Source organism: Pyxicephalus adspersus, chromosome 1, assembly GCF_032062135.1.
Source record: "Pyxicephalus adspersus chromosome 1, UCB_Pads_2.0, whole genome shotgun sequence".
In the NCBI taxonomy this organism is placed as follows: domain Eukaryota; kingdom Metazoa; phylum Chordata; class Amphibia; order Anura; family Pyxicephalidae; genus Pyxicephalus; species Pyxicephalus adspersus.
This window is the reverse complement of record NC_092858.1, coordinates 43,275,740-43,298,107: the sequence shown is the minus strand read 5'-3', so window position 1 is coordinate 43,298,107 and position 22,368 is coordinate 43,275,740. Positions and strand designations below refer to the sequence as shown.

General features: G+C 41.3%; 1 protein-coding gene, 1 long non-coding RNA gene and 1 other non-coding gene across 9 annotated transcripts in view; 1 reads left to right on the top strand and 2 right to left on the bottom strand.

Moving 5' to 3' along the window:
• LOC140328942 (uncharacterized) overlaps positions 1–1,350 on the bottom strand; it is a 9,518-nt gene extending 8,168 nt beyond the window's left edge. Inside the window, exon 1 of the long non-coding RNA XR_011920369.1 lies at positions 1,298–1,350. This is a non-coding gene — a long non-coding RNA (uncharacterized lncRNA). The remainder of the gene's footprint in view (positions 1–1,297) is intronic.
• TRNAS-CGA (transfer RNA serine (anticodon CGA)) lies at positions 1,277–1,358 on the bottom strand. The gene has a single exon. It is a non-coding gene; the product is annotated as a tRNA-Ser (tRNA).
• Positions 1,359–1,899: 541 nt separating this feature from the next.
• The window catches only part of SMARCC2 (SWI/SNF related BAF chromatin remodeling complex subunit C2), a 34,092-nt gene continuing 13,623 nt past the window's right edge, over positions 1,900–22,368 (top strand). For 4 of the 7 annotated variants that reach the window (XM_072408810.1, XM_072408845.1, XM_072408838.1 and 1 more), the window contains exons 1-10: positions 1,900–2,052; positions 5,754–5,873; positions 8,869–8,954; positions 9,161–9,242; positions 12,541–12,633; positions 13,673–13,742; positions 16,364–16,433; positions 17,702–17,777; positions 19,428–19,592; positions 20,638–20,753. In XM_072408810.1, coding sequence (XP_072264911.1) covers positions 1,942–2,052; positions 5,754–5,873; positions 8,869–8,954; positions 9,161–9,242; positions 12,541–12,633; positions 13,673–13,742; positions 16,364–16,433; positions 17,702–17,777; positions 19,428–19,592; positions 20,638–20,753 — 989 coding nt within the window. In that variant the 5' untranslated portion in view covers positions 1,900–1,941. The remainder of the gene's footprint in view (positions 2,053–5,753; positions 5,874–8,868; positions 8,955–9,160; positions 9,243–12,540; positions 12,634–13,672; positions 13,743–16,363; positions 16,434–17,701; positions 17,778–19,427; positions 19,593–20,637; positions 20,754–22,368) is intronic. The other 3 variants (XM_072408853.1, XM_072408829.1, XM_072408821.1) reach the window with 1 other exon arrangement.

Sequence of the window (22,368 nt, the reverse complement as noted above, 5' to 3'; positions counted from 1 at the left end):
AGTGGACGGAGATGATGAGAGGAGAGTTAAGACTTCGTCCACAGTAACAGGGCTGAGGGAGGCCAGTGATGATTTACAGGTGGAATCCTTATAAGAGACTTCAGGTAACAAATTCTCTTTATTACATGGTGCGTGGTGGTATGGACAGAGGAAAAGGTAAGGAGCTAGACAGTGGCAAGACAGATTCGCTCTTTTAGAGAGATTTACCCTCACTTCCTGCCCTGCTTTAGTTTTATTAGACTGAAAAAAAGAGAATGTCTCTAACAACACAGACAGAAATAAATATGATTTTCTTTGGTAGATAAGTGGAAGGTTAGAGTCTCAGTCAGATTGTTTATTGTTGTCCATGTCTCTTTTGTAGATTTGAACCTACTTCCTGATGAAGATCTTTGTCATTAGGACAGGAAGTGAGGTAAAATAACTGTCACAGCAACAAGGACCCAAATATTCCCTCCTGCCTGTCCCAGCACAATGCGATCAATGACAAAACCAATGGACAATAAATGACACTGATCAGTACCCCTCTATTTACCTGCAAATATGAATCTATACATTTTATATGTATATAAATAAAGGAGCCCCAGAGAAAAGTACGAACTTGACTGGTATCCTAATCTTTTTAAAACTCTATCCACAAACTGGTCACAAAAATATAAAATCACAAAACTTTTTTTACACATTTCAGAAAAAGGAACGACCAGTTACCGGTACTTTATATTCTCTTAACTGTTTTGGAATGTGTATTTTGTATTCTATTGGGTTGTGGTAGACTGAATGTGAATCTCTCATTGTGATTCCAATATTATTTTACATTTCAGCAGGATTTCATAGAACACTTCAGCCAGGAAGATTGACACTTGTTTCCCCATCACTGAAAGTGGTTTCTTCCACCATCTCATATGGCACCAAGGGACGTACAAGCTTAGCGGGAGGAACCACTGAAAGTAACAGGGGAAATGAATTCTCCTTCATCTGTTACAGGTCTGGTCTAACACTACAATGTGACCCTATATTTATAAGGTCACTTTCAACTCACTGGTATGTGAATGGTAATTTCTGCATTTACAAAGTTTGCTTAACATGTTCTCCAATGCAAATGTTCTACACACTGGTCCATATAAGCGTCATTTACATTTTATAAATCAATCTGTAAGGAAATCATGTAGCAATGGACTCTATTAAACTACACAGCGCGTCTGCCGCGTCTGTTACATTTCCAACACTTTCCTGTATGTTAGGAGAATTAAAATCCTATCACTAAGCAAAAAATCGAAACCGTCACGAACAGGATTCGAACCTGTGCGGGGAAACCCCATTGGATTTCGAGTCCAACGCCTTAACCACTCGGCCACCGTGACTGTCAGCCAACGGCCTTGCGCAGCTTTTAAATATGTAGAAACACCGCCCCCTGGCTGCTCTGCTGATTATTGGCGGGTCGCTTGTTAACCCGTGAGTGGCCGGGAAGCAGCGCCATAGTCAGGCTGTTTGCTGGTTCGATTCACGTGTGAGACTTCAATTCTTGTGTCACGGAATTCACTAATTGGTGACACGAGCAGTGGTAATTATTCATGATTGCAGCTATAGGAAACCCTTGTCACTGAAGTTAGAAGTATATTACCCGTGGCGGGTTATCTTGCTTTACACACACCAAATTTGTTGTTCAAGAAACAGCACATTAGGTCTTGTCACATGCTACACACACTGGTTAGACAGTATACAATATATTCTGCATTTTGTTTTCCTTTAGATGTCACCCTCCCGGCAGCAACCCCCCCCCCCTCCTCCCCTAGCTTTTAGGTGTTGCAGTCTCAGATATGACCGCCAGGTGTCGCTCTCCCCCAGTTCCGGTGAACACAATCCGCTATTGACGCGCAGTTTGCAGTGCGCCCACTAGATGTCGCTCTGCTGCAGCGCTGAAGGTGCCGGTCAGGCTGGCAGAAGATGGCGGTGCGGAAGAAGGACGGCGGGCCGAACGTGAAATTTTATGAGTCCTCTGACACTATCTCTCAGTTCGACAACGTGCGGCTATGGCTGGGGAAAAACTACAAGAAGGTACCAGCAGGAGCGGCGCGGTGTCCTTGCGAGAACCGAGGCGTCTCCTCACTGTCTGTACACCGAGAACAAAGAGCCGGGCCCGGCTAGGGGGAGGGGGGTCGGTGACACCGGGGACAAGGCGAGCTGACAGCCGGCATGTCCTGAGCTCAGTGCCGCTGTGCTGGGGGCATCAGATGGCAGTGCCCGGGCAATGTGTGATTATGGAAGGGCAATGTAAGGCCTACATGAGGCCAGATGTTACCGGGAGGAGCCCTCAGGATACATATAACCCCCATCATGGCCAAGAATCCCTCCATACACATCCATCACCCCAATATAAACCTCAGCAACTGCCATCTTCAGCTGCCATGTCAGCCACAGGTCAGCACTGTGCATACATCCTCCATGTGTCCTCACTTACCCTGCTATGTGCACCATCAATGCCAGCCTAGGGAACCTCCATCATTTCTGATAAATGATCCATATTGCCAGGCACACACATGGCTACTGATCCGTGCCATTTATCAGCCATTGATGGGGCAGACAGGAGGGGATATTGTGGCCCTGGTTGCAATGTTTACAGTCTGGTGTATGGTTGTAACACGTGTGTGGATATAATCCCCAATTACCTCTGACCTAGTGACTCCAGCCGCCTCTCCTCAATCACCTCTGTCCTGAATGAAAAGTGAAATATTTACCGCTAGGACTTCTTCCACCACTAGCACTTGTGTTATCCAATCATTCAGCTTTATATTATTGTAACATGTCCATTTATCAGAATTCAAACTTACCATAGAGATTTGTTCAGTTTTAACACAAAGGTCCAGGCAAAATGCTAAATACACAATTAGTATATTATATATATATTTGTGTGTGTGTGCTTGCTGTATTGTAATTCTGTTTATTCTTGTTATACACAACTCCGCTTCTTCATGGATCGGCTCCCTCACACAGATCCACTGTCCTTGGATTAAAGCACAGTGTATCATAATTGCTATTTTCTAATATAAAACGTGTTTTTGCCATTCATGTTCATCATTTGTTGCATCCCAGTGTTACTGATTTCCTGCAGGCTTTTCTGTCACTGTCTGTCCACATGCACTGTAGTGATGGCTGCATGGCGTTTGTTTCTGCATGATGTGCGGTGAAAGTCGCCATTAGAGGACAAGGTGACCACACAGGGACAGAGCTTTGTAACCTCGGGATATCCCTGAACTGAAAACCTTATGGTAGGGCTATCGAGTAATATTTTATTATCAGCTGCGGATTTCAAGATACCGGTAGTCCTCGCGTTAGAGACATCTGACATACAGACGACTCCTAGATATGAACAGAGGTTCCATGATTGGAGGGGGTGATTTGCATGTCTTACAGAAGAATTTTTTTTGCTAAACACAGCTGAGGTCATCACCTTAGGGGGTAAACTCTTTCTGCAGCCTCTTGTAACCCTTTAATGACCAAGACAAACTCTGCAGTTGTTTCTTTTTGCATATCAAAGCACAGCTTGCTCCATAAGCTAATGACTATCTAGGCTCTATAAAGTTTGTGATTAAGGCTAGGGCCACACATGCAATAGTTCTCGTTTGATAATCGGCTCGGGGCTGATATCGGAGGAGAATCTTTTGTGTGTACAGCGCTTGTTGTCCACAGTCCGAACGACCGTCCTGGTGGATCCACGAAGGATGGACGGCGAGCGAGCCTAATGAAAGTGAAGTTGGAGAGAGTGCAGCTGCTCCGTCGTTCTCCCCTCTCCATCGTGTAGTCCTTGGAAAGGATCTTTCACGATCCTTTCCACATGATTGCACAGTGAGGATTTTATACAGTAACTGACACCAAGCTGCCTGATAATATGTGGAGACAAACATCTGTCCTAATTGCATTAATTAAAATAATGTACCTGTTCCCACTTACATACAAATTCAACTTAAGAACAAACCTACAGTCCCTATCCCGTATGTAACCCGGGGACTACCTGTATTAACATTAGTCCTAAAACAAATGTTCTATATCAAAGCTTATATTAAAATATTAGTGATTAGGTTTTTGTCACCTGTCTGATTGAGAAATGTGTATAAATGACAAGATTGTGTGTATTGAATAATTAATCTTCTGACAGGTAAGGCGTGTATTTTCATTTTAAACGTGTATTTAGTGGTTTGCATGGAGTTTTGTTTTTATATTTTGCTGATAAGAAATGTAACTATGGTACTTCTTGGTGGCATTCAGCTCATCAGCAGATCATTGATTTCAGTTTGCCAGTGAAGTGATGACCAATATGTGGGTATATTTCTCAGTAGCCCAATATTTCTATACACAGTGATTGAATGTCTAATGACAAGTCATAAAATTTAGTGCTTTGTAAAAGAATCAGATCGGATGACAGCAAACTGCACACTATGGGCACCATGGTAGTGGGCATGGGCAGTGATGGGTACAGCTGGCCGTCACCAATCTTTAGACATCGCAAACACATGTTAAGGGTCAAGCAATCATGGGTTTTGCCAGACTTTATTATATAATAATTACCTGTGTATGGGATCTAAAATAATAATGGGAACCTGTCACAAGGAAGCAGACAGCCTCTTATGACCTCTCCTTCAGATTAGGCAGATTTACCTGCTGAGATCCAACATAGCAATTTTAAGGATCAATGGTGGCATCTTACTCTCCAGTTGTATTCCTTATATAGCTGAATACTTAAGATTTGAAACAAGGTTCAGGAGAATACAAAAAAACAGCCAGGACAGACGGGTGGACATGGTCCTGTCTGCCCTGGAACGAAACTGATCAATTATGTATTACTGTGTTTTCCCCCAGAATTTTTTTGAAGCCGGGTGGGAGGAGGCTGTAGCCAGGTGGTGATCCCTGTATTGTAACCCAACTTTTAATTTCACTCAAAAACAGCCGGGGGGTTACTTCAAAGTGCTGGGTGGTGCGCACAGCTAAAAGTGCTTACAGAACATTATTACTGTGTTCTCATCAGAATTTTTTTTTTTAAGCTCGATCGGAGGAAGCTGTAGCTGGGTGGCGATCTCTATTGTAACTCAACTGTTCAGTTGCCACTCAAAAACACACGGGTTGTTACTGTAAAATGCTGGATGGTGGGCCCGGCTAAAAGGGGCTTGGGAAATCATTGTATTATATAGGCATCTACCAAAAAGGTATTTCAGTTTTCATTGGTCTCATCCAAATCATTACAACTTGATACAATAAGGCTACCTACACATGTGCAATAACGAACGATTAACGACCGATCAACAATTATTCACAAATATTTTGAACGATCGTATTGTGCACAATTCTGTACATGCTGAAATGATACAATTGTTCAAATATAATTCACCAATAATGTACACACACTAGATAGGATTGTTTGAACGATGCAGGAAGTGACGTACAAGAGAAAGCGTATCGCAGAACAATCCACGATCACTGAACGACCGTACACACAGTAGATAGCGAACAATCGTCACGCAATCCCATCCGCCAGGACGGACGTTTCGTACGACATTCCTCGTTCATCAGCATCGTTGTGCACTTTTTTTGTTAACAATTATGGGTCATTAGTCATTCGTTTCTAAAGATAATTATTGCACGTGTGTAGGTAGCCTTGGAAATGTGTCTATTAAAGTTATCTAGGCTTGTACTGAGTTGTGATTCTCTAATGTCACATGAAAGGTAAGGAATTTAATAGCATTATTGTCTGGTTTTCATTGCAGTACATTCAGGCTGAACCTCCTACTAACAAGTCCTTGTCAAGTCTGGTCGTTCAGCTCCTACAGTTCCAAGAAGAAGTGTTTGGAAAACATGTCAGCAATGCACCGCTCACTAAACTGCCGGTAAGTATAAAGTTTTCATTGGTTCCACCTCTGACCTCATCATGCATTCTGCGGGGTGGCTGACATTATTGTGTAAAGGATCATGTCCCTTATTAACTAAAATGAGTACCAGGAATACAGGGAACTTTGTGGTTTTTAGTTATCTCTGGATCACTGCTTTTTTATTTTGTTGCTTGACATTGTCTAGGATCAGTCAGGGAAAACAAAGCAATGGGGGTTATTGATGTGGTTCTGTTGTGTTTGAGAAGCTGTGAATTGTGGCATTGATACATGTTGTACAGTTGTAAAGTTGTTCTCAGACATTCACATACCCCGGTAGAATTTGTGAAGTATTGACCATTGTTAGGAAAACATGACTGATCCCACAGAAAATTAGGCAGAACAATTTATTATCACATAATTGTGAGTGTGTTTTTTTTTTTTTTTTTGTAGTGATAATAATAATTGAAATCACCCATTTGAGCCTGATCATAAATTTACGAACCCTTGAAAGTTAGGGCTGGTAAGATACATGCAAGCTAAAACACATAGGTTTCAGTTAAAACGGACTTTCAATAAAATGACACTTGCCAATATAGATGGGAAGCCGTCGATTATTAATATTATTATTATTATTATTAATAAACAGGATTTATTTAGCGCCAACATATTACACAGCGCTGTACATTAAATAGGGGTTGTAAATGACAAATACAGACAGTGACACAGGAGGAGAGGACCCTGCCCCAAAGAGCTTACAATCTAGTAGGTGGGGGAATTACATACAATAGGAAGGGAGATAAGTAGTGGTGGGAAGTAGTGACGGTTTCAAAGGACAGAAGAAGATGGGTAGGCAAGTTTGAAAAAATGGGCTTTGAGAGCTCTTTTAAATGAGCAGAAAGCCAAATTGGACAGGGAAGATTGTTCCAGAGAATTGGGGAAGCTCTAGAAAAGTCTTGTAGCCGTGCATGTGAAGAGGTTATGAGTGAGGAAGTCATTAGTAGCTCATTGGAGGAGCAGAGAGAGCGTTTGGGGGAGTATTTTTTTTACAAGGTCAAAAATGTAAGTGGGACAAGAACTGTGGAGGGATCTGAAGGCAAAGCACAGGAGCTTGAATTTGATTCTAAGTTGAAATGGAAGCCAGTGTAGAAATCTGCAAACTTAGCTCTAATGAGTTTGACCACTTTAGTCAGGGTGGAATGTTTCAGTGGAATGGGCAGCTTGAAAACCAGACTGGAGAGGGTCAAGGAGGGAGTTGGTGCTCAGGTAATTAGTGAGTCTTTTGTAGACAAGGTGTTCAAGAAGTTTGAAGACATATGGGAGAAGGGAGATAGGACAGTAGTTAGAGGGTAGGGAGGGGTCCAGTGAGGATTTCTTCAGGTTAGGGAGAATTATGGCATGTTTAAAAGGGAGAGGTTGAATAGTTCGGTTAGTGCAGGGGCCTGGGTGGAGGAATAGGCACCGAGTAGATCAGAGGGAATTGGGTCAAGCCGTCATAGATAGAAGAGAGGAGACTTCGTCCACAGTAAAAGGGCTGAGGGAGGCCAGTGATGATTTACAGGTGGAAGGGGTGAATATGGTTGGAGTGGCTCGGTGAGCAGAGACATCATGTGTGATTTTGTAAATTTTATCTCTAAAGTAGGTGGCAATGTCTTGGGCAGAGAAGGTTGTTGTGGGGGGAGCAGGTGTGGGGTTTAGGAGGGAGTCAATTGTTGAGAAGAGGTTGCGTGGGTTGGAAGCTTGAGAGGAAATGACAGCAGAGAAAAAATTTAGCTTGGTGACAGTGAGTTCAGTGTTTAAGCTTTGTAGCTTGGCTCCACAATCTTAGTCCAGTCCGTCCTGTGCTGTCCTGTCTTCCTTCTTATTTACGGCATGGGCTGGACAGAGGGCAAGTTGCCTTAGGGCTAGGTATACACGTGCAATTGTTCATGTCCGATAATCAACTCAGGATCTTGCGTGTGTACAGCTCTCTTCGTCCATTGTCCGAAAGACCGTCCTGGTGGATCCACAGATGGTGGACGACGAAGCATTGTAATGGAAGTGAAGGGAGAAAGAGAGCAGCAGGGTGGTCCTCCGTTGTTCTCCCCCTCCCCTCTCCATAGAGCAGAACAGTGCTGTATGTACACCACTCGTTCATGCATCATGCAGTGGTTATTCTGGTACCCCCCTTTTCCCTATAACACACACAATATACCAAACAGCATTTAGACAAACCTAAAAACTTCTGGAACAAAGTCCTTGATAATGATGAGACTGAAATTGAACCTTATGGTCCCCACCATAAGGGCTTTGTTTGGAAAGGCCTTAACAAGGCCTAAGAAAAAAAGTTAATCTCTACTGTGAAGCATGGAGAAACATCTCTGATGTACGAGGAGGGTGTGGTGGGGGAGATTTAAAGGGTTGCTCTCAACAAATGTGTTGTTTAGACACCTGGTGAAGTGTAACTTTATATGCCTATGACTCTTTTATCATTTGAAAGATTTGCTTTCTATTTTTGGTAATTATTTGAAAGCTGTGTGCATAGCACAACATTTTTCAGCTCAACTGTCACTGCGCAATGTGTTCCTTGTATTAGGCCTCGTTTCCCCCTCCAAAATCAATGGGATGTTTTAAAGTGATATATGTAGACGCACTAAAAAGTATATCACTTTTGTGGGCTTTTCTTGCATTGGTTACAATGCTAGGAGTTTCATGAGCAATGAACAGATTGCTACTCTTAGGTCGATATAACTCACTTCAATGATTTTTTTGGCTATTTTTAAGGGTGGCATTATTCCCACCAACCACTACACTAATGTACTGGGAGCGGTGGATGTAATAATTATAGCAGGGGTTCCCTGAAGACCAGAAGGTTATGTCAAGGCTTTCTCCATGTTAAAAATGTTGAGAAACAATTGTCTTGGAGAGCTTTAATAAATCAGGGTCACTATGTACCGTACGTGCAGCATTGTGCATAGTTGGGAGTGTATGTGCAATGTTAAAACTGCTTTATTCTGTTTTCTGTTTTGATTTGCAGATGAAATGCTTTCTAGATTTCAAGGTGGGAGGTGCTCTTTGCCATATTCTTGCTGCTGCCTATAAATTCAAGAGTGACCAGGGATGGTAAGAATTCCGTTAATATTTATATGTTGTTTATCTTAAAATGGTATAATTTCCATACCACACGTTGTCCAGCAATACTCAGTTTGGAGTTTCTGTTTTAACAATCCTGTTTGTTCTGTCCTCTCTTTCATGGGATCTATGGGTATTATATGCACAATAATGACAGTAATTCAGTTATCATTTTTTTTTTATATATCTCATTTCAGGCGCAGGTTTGACTTTCAGAACCCATCTCGTATGGACCGCAATGTGGAAATGTTCATGAACATCGAAAAGTCCCTTGTGCAGGTAGTGTTGTATTTCTTTTATGTTGTAATGCATCATGTAGGATTTGTGTTTTACCTGCATTTTTGTATTTTCTTTTGCAAAAGAGTCTTGCACTGAGGAAGCTTGGAGGCCACCATTGCTGATCTCTGATTTTTAAAATGGTAGTTTTCTGGCTTTCATTGTTTATCTTATGGTTTAATATTTTGAAACACTAAAGTATATTAAAAATCAAGATATCAATAAATTTTATTAGAATTTTTCAAAAAAGGTTACAAACAATCAAACAGTCATACACAAAAAAATGGACAAAAATTTGGGGAGGCATATAGTGCAGATATTCAGTGGAGAAATTCGTCTCCAAACCCCCCATTACCTAAGTGCATAACATACATAATGTATCATAACATGTATTGCCATGATAGCGAGTCAAAGGCTTTCCGCACGTCTAATGAGAGGAACATACTCTAAATCAATTTAAAATGTGCTAAATGTATAGGTTGTAGTACCCTTCTACCATTGTCACCTGCTTGCTGTCTAGGAACGAAGCCCACTTAATCGCATTGAATCAAATTGCCTAAAAACTAGTTAAACCTAGAGGCCAAAATTTTGGCCAATATCTTAACGTCCTCATTTAAAATTGACCTATAATTGGCCCACAAACTAGGATCGGATCGGTCGTTGGCTTGGGTATCATGGCAATAGATGCTTTCAGAGATTCGGGTGGTAGACTTGTACCCGGCTTCAAGCAGTTGAAAAGAGAGCGTAGATGTGGTACACTGATTTCGGGTATATGGGCTTTCAGAACCTCCGGATTTAAGATTAATTACCGGTCATCAGGGTCAGCCACCTGCATCTATACCCGAGGCATGGAAGTAATTGAACACCTTTTTTCTCTTAACCGGTGAATTTAAACCCTGAGCATTAACCGACAATACTTGGAGGGTCATAGTTTAACCAGGAAAAAGAAAGGGCCAATGAATCTAGCTAATACTCCTATAGTCATCCTCAATGTCAAAAACACGATTACAAGAACACTAAACATACTGTGACAAAAATTACAAAGGACAAAAACGCAAAATAAACAACTAGAACAAAAGAAACCAGTACCTCCACAAAAAATGGGAGTAACACAAGAGGCAGAGCGCACCGATCCCCTCTTTCCTACTATGGGGGTTCAGTGCATTCAGGTGGGGAATCATGTATCAAACAAGCGGGCTAAAAAAATTGTACGAAACAGGAGTGTTACCGACCAGTTAGCTAAAACAAAATAACTTGGAAAAACACATTAATTGTGCAATTCCAGGAGAAATTAGAAATAGTCTTAAGGTGCCGGTTCATGAGGCATATCCAGGTTGAAAGGTATAAAAATAGAACCTTTTAAAATGATCATGCATGTTCATCCTGGAGAATTTGAGGTAAAAACTTGGGATCCCAGCCAGGCCAGAACTGGAGAGCGATGTAAGTGGCTGCGTTGAGAGGTACTCACAGACACAGTAGAAACCTTGTGGGCGGACAGGGAGCAATTGCAGCCCTGAAGGTGAAACTGGTGGATCTTGTGACAACAAACATTGGGCCGTCAGGCAGGCCTGAGCTTTCTCCGGTGATGAAACTTGGTGCATACGACCTTGTAGCTGGAACATAAGGTTAAAGGGTTATCCCCATCTATATTTGACCCCATTAGCTGATAACATAGCAAGATATGGGCGGAGCGTCCAATGCTTAGCCAAGGTAGAGGGGGCTAAGTCAGCATATAGACTCTATTCCGTGCTTCGAAACATTAAACGTAGAGCATTCAGTATTAGTAAATCTTTAGTGCAAAAAAAATTGAATTTCGCTATGAAATCTCTAGGCTGACCATCTCCTTAGGCACCGCTCTTTAGGCATTTTTATGGCCTAAAGAGCAATGGATCCTATTCATTTCCAGGCATTCAACCGGGATCTCCAGGTCCAACTTTTTGAAATAGGGCCGTAATGTATTTTTGCACATCAACAACTGTTTCAGGAATACATCTTACACTAAGATTGCTCCGGTGCGAACGATTCTTGCAATCTTCTAGTTGGTCTTTTAACAACGAAACTTCCTTCTGGGCTGCCTCCAAATCTTGATCCAAACTTTCCAAAACTGTTGTGACATTATCCATGCGTGTTTCCAGGGATGCAGTGCAATGACCAATTTCACGCAGGTCGCGGCTCAATCCTGCTGTAATAGAAGTGGGGTCTGTGACAACTCCTCTCGGATCATAGCCTGCAGGCATTGTAGGAAAGCCGGATCATCACCCTGTGTTGTTTCCTTTAGTTGGTGTGAAACCGTGTCCATGCTGTCATCAGAGAGTAGGCTGGGGAAGCACGCTATGAGGGAGCCGGTTCCATCTTGGACTGGGGGGCCAGTAGGACCTGTCCGTGCAACACCAGGTAAGTATACGTGTATAATGGGAGGTAGTAGTGGTACCGGTGTCCGTGAACTACGCTGCAGTTAAAGCCTTTAGCCCGAAGTTGAAAGGAGCCGATTTGGGACACATCCATCCAGTCACGCTGCGTGCATGCACCCCCCTGATTATTATTTATTTATTTTTTAATCCTTGTGCTTATCCAGATCAGTGGTTCAGAAAGTATTAAAAACAAAAAGTGCCAGGGAACCAACATTTTTGAGAAGGAGATCATCCGTGCCTTTTCACTTGATTGTTTTACAAAATTAGCCCAGTAGGCCCATGCTAGCCCAGCTTCCACCTTTTCTCTGATGCTCACTTGTACGTCCAATGCTGCCTTGCACTGCGCCTGCATGAAATTGAACACTTTTTTTACATTATAAGAAATCCTCTGAAGGTGCATGCACACAAGGAGCCAGTGCAGAGCCTTTTGGGATATGTGACACAAATATCCCAGGAGGCTGCGGATTTCCCCTTTGGTCTTTACCGAAATGGAAGTGAAGACTGAAGGGGAGAGGTCCTCTCCACAAAAGTGTAAAAAAAAAAACGCACATTTTTTCATAACATAACAGAGAAAGTCACTCTTTAATATAATGTTAAAAATGTGGCGATGCTTTAATAGCATCATGCATGTGATATCAGATGGGGACAAGACAGACAGTGACCCCCTCTCATCACTGCCCATATTCTATTTACGCAGCGCTTTACAATTAATAGACACAAACTTTGTTTAGTACAGGTTTCCGTCAGTTCTCTGTTAGTTCATTTCTGTCATATCATTTTTATTATTTTGTATAGCATAACATTATTTTGTAAGCATAATCTGCCTATATCCTATGATCATTCCACACCAACACTGGTTAGAATTTATACTATTTCTATCCTTTTCACAGAATAACTGGCTGTCGCGACCAAATATATATCTTCATCCAGACATAGAGTCCAAACTGCAGAGCAAGCTGAAGGACATCGTAAAACGACACCAGGTAATATGTTTTTTTTTGTGTATACTGTGAAACCTAAAACAAATCAAAAGTGAAATACTTTACAAAATGAATAGATATTTTTTACCTGAAAGTATGTCATCTGTTAAAATTAACCCATCATAAACCTGGACAACTTAAACTTCACAAAAATGCATTATCAGATGGTACCTTGTGAATGTCAAAAAATCACTAAATCCAGAGAAACGGGCAGCTAATTATTGGCCAGAGAGGCTGCTTATCCCAATAAAAGGATGTGGGGTGGGATGGGATGATACAGAGCTCGGCTTGCACCTGTGCTGATCACCCTGACTGAAGGTGACCTCTGGTTAAATCGAACCATTGCTTTCTTCATTAAGTGCAAAATACCAGGATTATTTTAACTCCCTTATTTCTGCAGAGGAACTGACTTGCCTTTGTTATTCCACCGCCATAATGTTCAGGGTTGGAAAATAAATGTAAAGCACGGCATAAAGTATTGCTGCTTTATACCTACTGTTTAATAAAAAGCACAAGTAGCTCATTTCAAAGCTTTCACTAGTCTATGATCTTTCCCCATGAAGACAGCATTAGTGGTTTGTGATTTGCCCAGTGGCCTAACATGGAATGAGTCACATGCTTTCCATATCCATAAGTGCCAAGTAATATCTTTGCTTACAGCAAGTTGACTGAGCAGCAGGGATGGAAAAAAGGTGTGAAATGTGCTGAGGATCAGGTAGGGATCAATACAAATATGTTTCTTTGCTCCCCACACACATTTATCATCTGTTCTGTTTGGTATTCTTTTTCTGATGTGTAAATGTAAAATGTACAGCTTATCGGCCTTAGACTTGTTAACAGCTGACATTTATTAATATTGTCCTAGTCTTTAATAATGTTATTTCCCGACAGTTTTATGGTCATAGGGAAGCAGGTCAGCAGAATGTGTGCAGAGAAGACACACAGCTATCAAAATACTTTTTTAGGCAGAAGGTTTTGGAACTTCAGCGATTTGTGTGTCTCTTTACTCAGTGTTGAGCTGAATTTCCTCCTTTCCTTCTAGGGTACTGTAACTGAAGACAAAAGTCATGCATCCCACGTGGTGGTTCCAGTTCCTGGCAACTTGGAGGAAGGTCAGAATAATACTTTTCATATTGTGTGATAGGTGCCACAATGCAGAAAAATGCTGGTTATAATGGGAATGTCTAATGTACATTTGAAGTGGAAAAAGCTGTTTTACATCTGGGTATTGGCTACATAAAAATGTATTGTGCTTCTGTGGTTAAAGCAAAGATGGTGCCAACATCTTCACTTGATTCTTTTATTTTGCGTTGGATATTTATCCATCTTCGTTGGTTAGTCCAGAATGACATAACTCCCATGCATGCACACAGGAGTTTATTCATTCAAGCACAGATGTATGCCAAGATTTGTACACAAAGATGTGCAATTCAGTGCACATTATACAGAAGATTGCAGACAGGCAGGTGAATTTCTTTTTATTGCAGAAGAGACATGCACATAGACACTATCTGTGTAAAAAAGTTTGTTCTTTAGGTTTATTTCCACTTTATTTTATTCTGGCTGCTCTATATTCCACCAATGAGTTGGTTTTTATTTTATTGATTTGTATGTAATCATTTCAGGATGGCAGTCCCACCCCAGAAGACAATTACAATTTTAAGGACGCTGAGGTGTTTTAATAACTTCAATAAAGAGAGCTCTATACCAGTGTTTGCCAACCTTTTCAGACCTGTTGTCCACTAAATGCATGGACTCTGGACCACGCATGCGCAAAGAGCTGCGTGTCGTTCAAAGGGAAAGAAACTTCCCCCTTTTGGGTCCCGCGGACCACTTTAATTGCTGGGTCTGGACCATGCATGCGCTGGGAGCCGGGTGTCACTCATAGGGGGAGAAAACCTCCCTCAAAGTGATGTCATAATGCCAGGACCCGCCCACTCTCCCATTGCAGGCCTGAGCCTGTAATGGGAGAGTGGGTGGGTTGTGTACAGAGACAAAACCTGCCTGGAGCCTACAACCCGTATGGGAGACGTGGTCCATGGCTCTGGCCAGTGCTCCCCACCAGCGGGATCCTTTTCCTGATCCTGATCGTGGGGGGGGGCGCACTGGTCAGAGCTGCGTACCCTCAGTTGGCCACCGCTACTCTATACCTTAGGTTCCAGTTGTCACTTATTGGCTTTCCAACAGTTTGGATTTGTCCATTTATGAGTTATGTTTTTCCTTGGGAGAAGGACAACTACAAGGTCCACTTGTAGGTCCACTCTTAATAGCATCCTGCCATAGAATGCTCTCAAATCTGGCTCACAATGTGACAGTACAAAATTACATGTGTAAAAGAAAGAAGCCTTTACATTTGGGACAGGGGACATTGGAAGGGTTAGATAAGCAGCATAGGCAATTAAAGGTTGTATCCCCCCACTTAAGTTACAGAGACATTTCACTAGGAAACTCCAGACTCTTTGATTAACTTGGGGGAGGCTGGTTAAGCTTTGTCTGCTCATTAAAGGAGCAGCAGCAGCTCACAGACTGATAGGGCACCCTCTAAAGCAGCGGCCACCAACCGGTGGTCCGCATGAAAATTTTGGTGATCCGTGCGCCGGTGTGCCCCCCAACTGGGGTCAGGAGAAGGGCCCTGCTGGGGAGAAGCACTGGCCAGAGCCACGGACCATGTCCCATGTATAAAACCCAAGCTCAGGGAAGTGGACAGGATGTGTCTCTGCACACAACCCGTCAACTCTCCCATTACAGGCTCAGATCTGCGATGGGAAAATGGGTGGGGTTCTGGCATCATGATGCCACTATGAGGGAGGTTTCTCCCCCTGTAAAGGACACCCGGCTCCCCACACATGCGTGGTCCGGAGCCGGCAAATTTAGTGGTCTGTGAGACCGAAAATGTTGGCGACCACTGCTCTAAAGCAGGGGTGCCCAAAACGTTGGTCGTGATCTACCAGTCAATTGCAATGGCAACCCGAGTCGATCTCAGAGCCCTGCCTTACCCTTCCCTGCTGTTTACTAGCAGCCCGGCTGCACGTCTATGGGGATGACTTTCTGTGTGTGAAGGCTCCGTGTACCAGTGTGGAGGGAGGCAGAGAGGGTGGAAGGGCAGTCTGAGGTGAGCAGTGCTGGGCGATACCTTTGTACGGATTAGCAGTTCTTTTTCTTGTGCAGCACGTCATTCTCCTATGACAGGTGAGCTGTAGCTTTCCTGTCACTATAGTCTTGTAGTGCAATGCCAGTGCATTCTGCCATTAGCTTCAGTCACTTGTGTGTCACACTCGGTATATATATATATAAATAAATATATGTTTAACATTTTTATTGTTGGTAGATCATTTTGACTTGGTCATTTTAAAAGTAGCTTGTGGGCCAAAAGAGTGTCGGTACCCCTGCTCTAAAGCATATTTGAAATGTTAATTTGTCATTCTGCTTAACTACTTGGTCCCTAGTTAGTGGCGTTTTTTAATGAATGCAAAACTTGCACGCTTAAGTAATATTTTTATACTTGCTTGGAGTTAAGTTCACATCCGTTTCTCAAAAGACTTGAATAGAAACAACCATGTTCCTAACTTCAGTTAGCAATAATGGTTTTAGGGCAGTGCACTAAAGAGGAAAAGGTTCATCATCACTGATATGGCCCAAGATTTGTAAAATTGCATTGCTTCCCCATATATGGGCTGTATTAGAGATTTGCTTGTACTCTTGCCTATGGTTTGTTATTCTTTTCTGTATTTAGAAGAATGGGTGCGACCCATATTGAAGCGTGACAAGCAGGTTCTTCTTCACTGGGGTTACTATCCTGACAGGTAAAACATTTCTTTTTCACATTTATCCCATTTTGTAGATTCAAATGCATATTTATTGAGACTTCATCAAATGCAGGTATAGGTTGTAATGTGCAATTAAAAGTTATCTGGCTTCTACAATAAGATTAGTAATATATGAATACTGAATGGTCAGTCTAGTTCTTTGCTGGTCTTCGATTGGGACACATTTCTTTATGTAAGGTAGTGTTAGGATGCATCCTTCTAAACTGAAACATTTTTTTCTTACTCACTGAGTTAGGTAAACCTTAGTTTTGTTATAAGGTACTTCTCATGTCAGTGTGCCCCAAAAAATTTCAGGATTAGGAGAACATCAGATTCTTGGCTTACACAGAGCCATGTACTCCCCCATGACAGTACTGAATGGCCCTGTACTGTCATTTAGGATCAATTACATGCTTTTCTCTAAATTTATGTACTAGTTGTATCTTTTGTCTCCTAATAATAAATGGGGAGCAAAGGTAAGGTAACCATAAGCTGCTGGGGATGGTTATAATACAACAAACCTAATGCTTGCCATGCACTGGCAAAGCACAGTTTTTTGTTTTTTTTTAAGTTTATGAAATCACAGCACCTAATAATGAAAACTACTTCATCACCTATAATGTGTCTCCTAATGTAAACCGCTTTGCAGTGAATGTGGCTTTCACTTAACAATTAGGCGTATCTTTCTTGTGCATGTGTTTAAAATTACAGTGATTGATTTACCAACAGTGAATGTCACTTTCACAGCTTTATAAATAGGACCCTATGGTTTCAATTTATTTGTTTGCAGCCCTTCCACAGTGAATAGGGCTTGTATCACAGCACTCGGTTCTGTAGTGTTAGGTAACACAGCATGCTGGAAAGAATTTGAATAATTTCGAATAAATTAGGATTTTTTTGGTTTCAAAATATAAAAATGCAAAATCATTTTTAGCTCGACATATGTTAGTCAAGAAGACCATCAAATATGTAGTCATGGTCCTACCTTGAGGATTGTATCTTAGATATGTAGGCATTGCTTGGCTGGGAGTGTGTATAATATCTGTGGAGCAGGAATATGAAACATCAGAGTTATATCCACAGGAAATGGTGATAAGACAAGGTGTTCCATCCCCACCTCTCCCCTTTTGATACCATTGACAAAGGGGTGTTTGATGTTACTCTATAGACCCATCTCCTATATTTTATCTAATTTGTTTTGTCTGTCACAATGCAACAGTTGTTAAACAATACAGTTTTTGTAAAGAATATATATTTTTTCTCAGTTATGACACCTGGATTCCTGCAAGTGAGATTGAAGCGCCAGTGGAAGATGCACCTACCCCAGAAAAACCTCGTAAGGTGAATTAGACTTTTTATATGTAGGTTGTGTGCTAGCAATTGTAGTGTGCCTGCCTTTTACATTACATTGTTGCTAGTTAATCATTTGACAATTTAGGATTTTTTGAGCATCATTTTCTCTGCACTGAACTTGTTTGATGATGTCATCCATCTTGGGTTGGAAAGTGGCTGGCTGTTAAGCTACGTACACACTTCCAATTATTATCGTCGGAAAAGGAACGACGAACGTTCCTGCACGATATATATGAACGATCGCATAGCACCGATCCTGCACATAGAGGTAACGACACGATCGTTCGTAGATATTGTACACACTAGATACGATCGTTTGAGCGATAGAGGAACTATGTGCACGACAGGAAAGTGAACGAACGTGCGTTCTTTACGCATGCTCAGACCATGGACGATCAACGAACGACCGTACACACGAACGATGTTCAACGATCGTCGCCCAATCCGATCCGCCTGTCCGGTCGTTGGTTTCCAACAATTTTCCTCGTTCGTCGGCGTCGTTGGTTACTTTTTTACGAACGATTTTTTGCCCAATCGATCGTTCGTCGTTCGATTGGAACGATAAAAATTGGAAGTGTGTACGCACCTTTAGTGTTTTTAATGGATTTGTCAAGTGTACAGCAGCTCTGCAGATTGATATCCTTACCCTTCCTGTGACGTATATTAGGTATTTACCATATATTAACTTCCTCAAATGTGTGATAAGTTGAACAGGTACAAAACACCTCAAAATTACAGTCACATCATAAATTTAGGTAAAAAAAAATGTACCAGTAAACACAGATTTTTAGTAAAACAAATATGTTGATCTATTATAGCAGTAGATGGTGATGCTCTTTTAAAGTATCCTGCTTAGGTCAGTTGCTTGGTTTAAAGTTGATTTTAAAACATAAACTATATATATCTGTTGTCAGGGATATTCCCTTGACTTGCTGTGCTGGTGCCATAAAGACTGACCTTTCGTGCTGTGCTGGTGTTTGTTCCGTGTTCATGTCGGGGAGATTCCCTTTAGTTGCTTTGCTTTTCTTAGTGTTAGAGAGATTCTCTTCACTTACTGTTGGTAGGCTGATTTCTTTCCCTTTCTGTGTTGATAGTGGGGAGATTCCCTTTACATGCTGTATAAGTGTTAAGGAGATTCGCCTACCATGCTATAATAATGTTCTATTTTACTTGTGCTATTGTTGATGAGATTCTAGGGAGGGGGTCACTTGATGTTCTGTTATCAGAAAATTGCCCTTTCCCATTACTGTGCTGGTAAGGGAGATTTTTTATCCTCGTAGGGTTGGTGTCAGGAACATTTCTTTCCTTACTTTTTTGGTATTGGAGAGATTCCTTTCACTTACTTTGCTGATATGATTTCTATTTCCTTGACTTACTAAGCTAGTACTAGGGATATTTTATTCACTTTGCTGTGCTAATGTCAGAATTATTCCACTTTCTTGTGCTGGCATTGGTGGGATTAATTTCACTTGTTGAGCTGAGGTTAGCTGGGAGAGGAAGAAAATAGTTCTTTCCTCTGTATAGACCCTGCCTGAGATTGTAAGCCTTGCCCTCCCTTATTAGAAGTACTAAATGTGTTGCAGAAGAAGTTTTAGGAAATGTTACAAAGTTGTTCATAACTCTTTTCTCTCTGAGTAGGTGCATGCCAAGTGGATTCTTGACACGGACTCATTTAATGAGTGGATGAATGAAGAAGATTATGAGGTGAATGATGATCGCAATCCTGTTGCACGTCGCAAGAAGATCTCAGCCAAGACCTTGACTGATGAAGTGAGATCATTACTGCAATCTCCTGTTATAGAGGTCACTTTGCTATACTCTGATCTTTACTTTTCCTTTTACTGTCATTAATGTTTAGGCTGCAGACTAGGTAGTGTGTTTGTTTCAGGGTTATAAAATCTGCCCCTCTTTTATAATTTTTATAATCTGTTTTATAATCAACCGCAGTTTCTACATCTTTTTATTATCACCCTTTTATCTGGTTAAGAAACGGATCTGTTGCAGTTGGATGCCTAAATTTGTTTTGTGTTTCTGGTTCCCGATTCTGTTCTAATGAACTTTAAACATTTAGTAATTGTTGTCAACTTTGTGAAATGTATTTAATTTCAGTAATAATTCTGTAGACAATTTCAGATACTCCCTACATTTTGAATTTTTGACACGTGACACTGTTCTGGATCCTATCACTCTGTTAACAAATACTAAACCTAAAAGCCCCAGTTTAGAATAGATACCATGATGCTGGTTGTAAACCTTCCTGTGTCAGAACCTGAAGTTATCACATGCCTAGGGGTGACTCTATAATCAGTAGGCACCATATGGTTGCACAGATGATGGGCAGTTAGTGGGACTTAGTTCTGAAATGAACTCCATTGCACCACTGCAAAACCATTTTTAGAGTGGCACACAGAGGATAGGTAACTTGGCTTTTCAAATAAGCAGCTTCTTGTACCAGGTAGATTTTTTTTTTAAAGAGAACCTGTAGACCTCTTAGTTGTTATTATTATTGTACTCAGAATTGCACATTTGGATACTAATCAAGAACAAGTATGCAGAGTTGGGTAGCTGTAGTAAAGTCTGAACTAATCCATTTTTTTTCTAGCTAAGGGACTTAAAATATTGCAGCTGGAGGTTCAGAATGGTTTATTATTGCAGCCTATCTTGTTTCTCTTATAGCATGTTTTCTTAAAACAATACAGTCATGCTGCCTTTTTAAGAGTCAGAAACGGAGAGTTGGTAGTGAGGGTCCCCTGCTATGTATTTTCGAATGGCCAGTACACTGATGGCATGATTGTTTTGAATTCCGAGCTATATTTTTGATTTGTGGCTTTTTGTTTTCTGCGTAAAGGTAAGCAGTCCTGACTCGGACCGCAGGGACAAGAAGGGACCTAATTACAAAAAGAGGAAACGTTCCCCATCTCCTCCCCCAAGTGCAGAAGCAAAAAAGAAGAATGTCAAGAAAGGGTAGGGTCACATTCCACCTGCTTGTACTTTATTACTTTTTAAATAAAATATTGGTTTAGGACCAATACTATTTTTACTATTATTATTATATTTTACATGTATGTATTATATTTTACAAAATTTATAAATATAAAAAAAAAATATCACTTCATTTCAGGGCTCAAAAGTAATTGGACAAACTAAAAAGCTGAAAATAAAATGTTCATTTCCAATACTTGGTTGAAAACCCTTTGCTGGCAATGACAGCCCGTAGTCTTGAACTCATGCACATCACCAGATGCCGGGTTTCCTCCTTTTTAATGCTCTGCCAGGCCTTTACTGCAGCGGCTTTCAGTTGCTGTTTGTTTGTGGGCCTTTTTTTCACTCGAAGTTTAGTCTTCAACAAGTGAAATGCATTCTCAATTGGGTTCAGATCAAGTGACTGACTTGGCCATTCAAGAATATTGCACTTCTTTGCTTTAATAAACTCCTAGGTTGCTTTGGCTGTATGTTTTGGGTCATTGTCCATCTGTATTATGAAATGCATGCCAATCAATGTGACTGTATTTAGCTGGATTTGAGCAGACAGTATGTCTCTGAACTCAGAATTCATTTGGCTGCTTCTGTCCTGTGTCACATCATGGATAAACACTAGTGTCCCAGTGCCACTGGCAGCCATGCACGCCCAAGCCATCACACTGCCGCCGCCATGTTTTACAGGTGATGTGGTATGCTTTGGATCATGAGCTGTTCCACGTCTTCTCCATACTTTTTTCTTGCCATCATTCTGTTAAAGGTTGATCTTGTTTTCATCTGTCCAAAAAATGTTTTTCCAGAACTGTGCTGGCTTTTTTTAGATGTTTTTAACAAAGTCCAATCTAGCCTTTCTATTATTGGGGCTTATGAGTGGCTTGCACCTTGCAGTGCAGCATCTGTATTTACTTTCATGCAGTCTTCTCTTTATGGTAGACTTGGATATCGATAGGCCTGGAGAGTGTTGTTCACTTGGTTGGCTGTTGTGAAGGGGTTTCTCTTCGCCATGGAAATGATTCTGCGATCATCCACCACTGTTGTCTTTCGTGGACATCCAGGTCTTTTGGCGTTGCTGAGTTCACCAGTGCTGTGTTTTTCTCATGATGTACCAAACTGTAGATTTTGCCACTCCTAATACTGTAGCAATTTCTCGGATGGGTTTTTTTCTGTTTTTTTGCAGCTTAAGGATGGCTTGTTTCACCTGCATGGAGAGCACCTTTGACCCAATGTTGTCTGTTCACAGCAAAATTTTCCACATACAAGTACCCCCCCTCAAACTCCATCTCCAGGCCTTTTATCTGCCTAATTGATAATGACATAACAAAGGAATTGCCCACACCAGCCCATGAAATAGCCTTTGAGTCAATTGTCCAATTACTTTTGAGCCCCTGAAATGAAGTGATTGTGTAAAAAAAAAAAAAAGTCTTTAGTTCCCCAAATTTTTATGCAATCTTTTTGTTCAACCCACTGAATTAAAGCTGAAAGTCTGCAGTTCAACTGCATCTGAGTTGTTTCATTTAAAATTAATTGTCTTAATGTACAAAACCAGAACAAATTTGAAAAAAGTTGTCTCTGTCCAAATATTTATGGACCTAACTGTCTA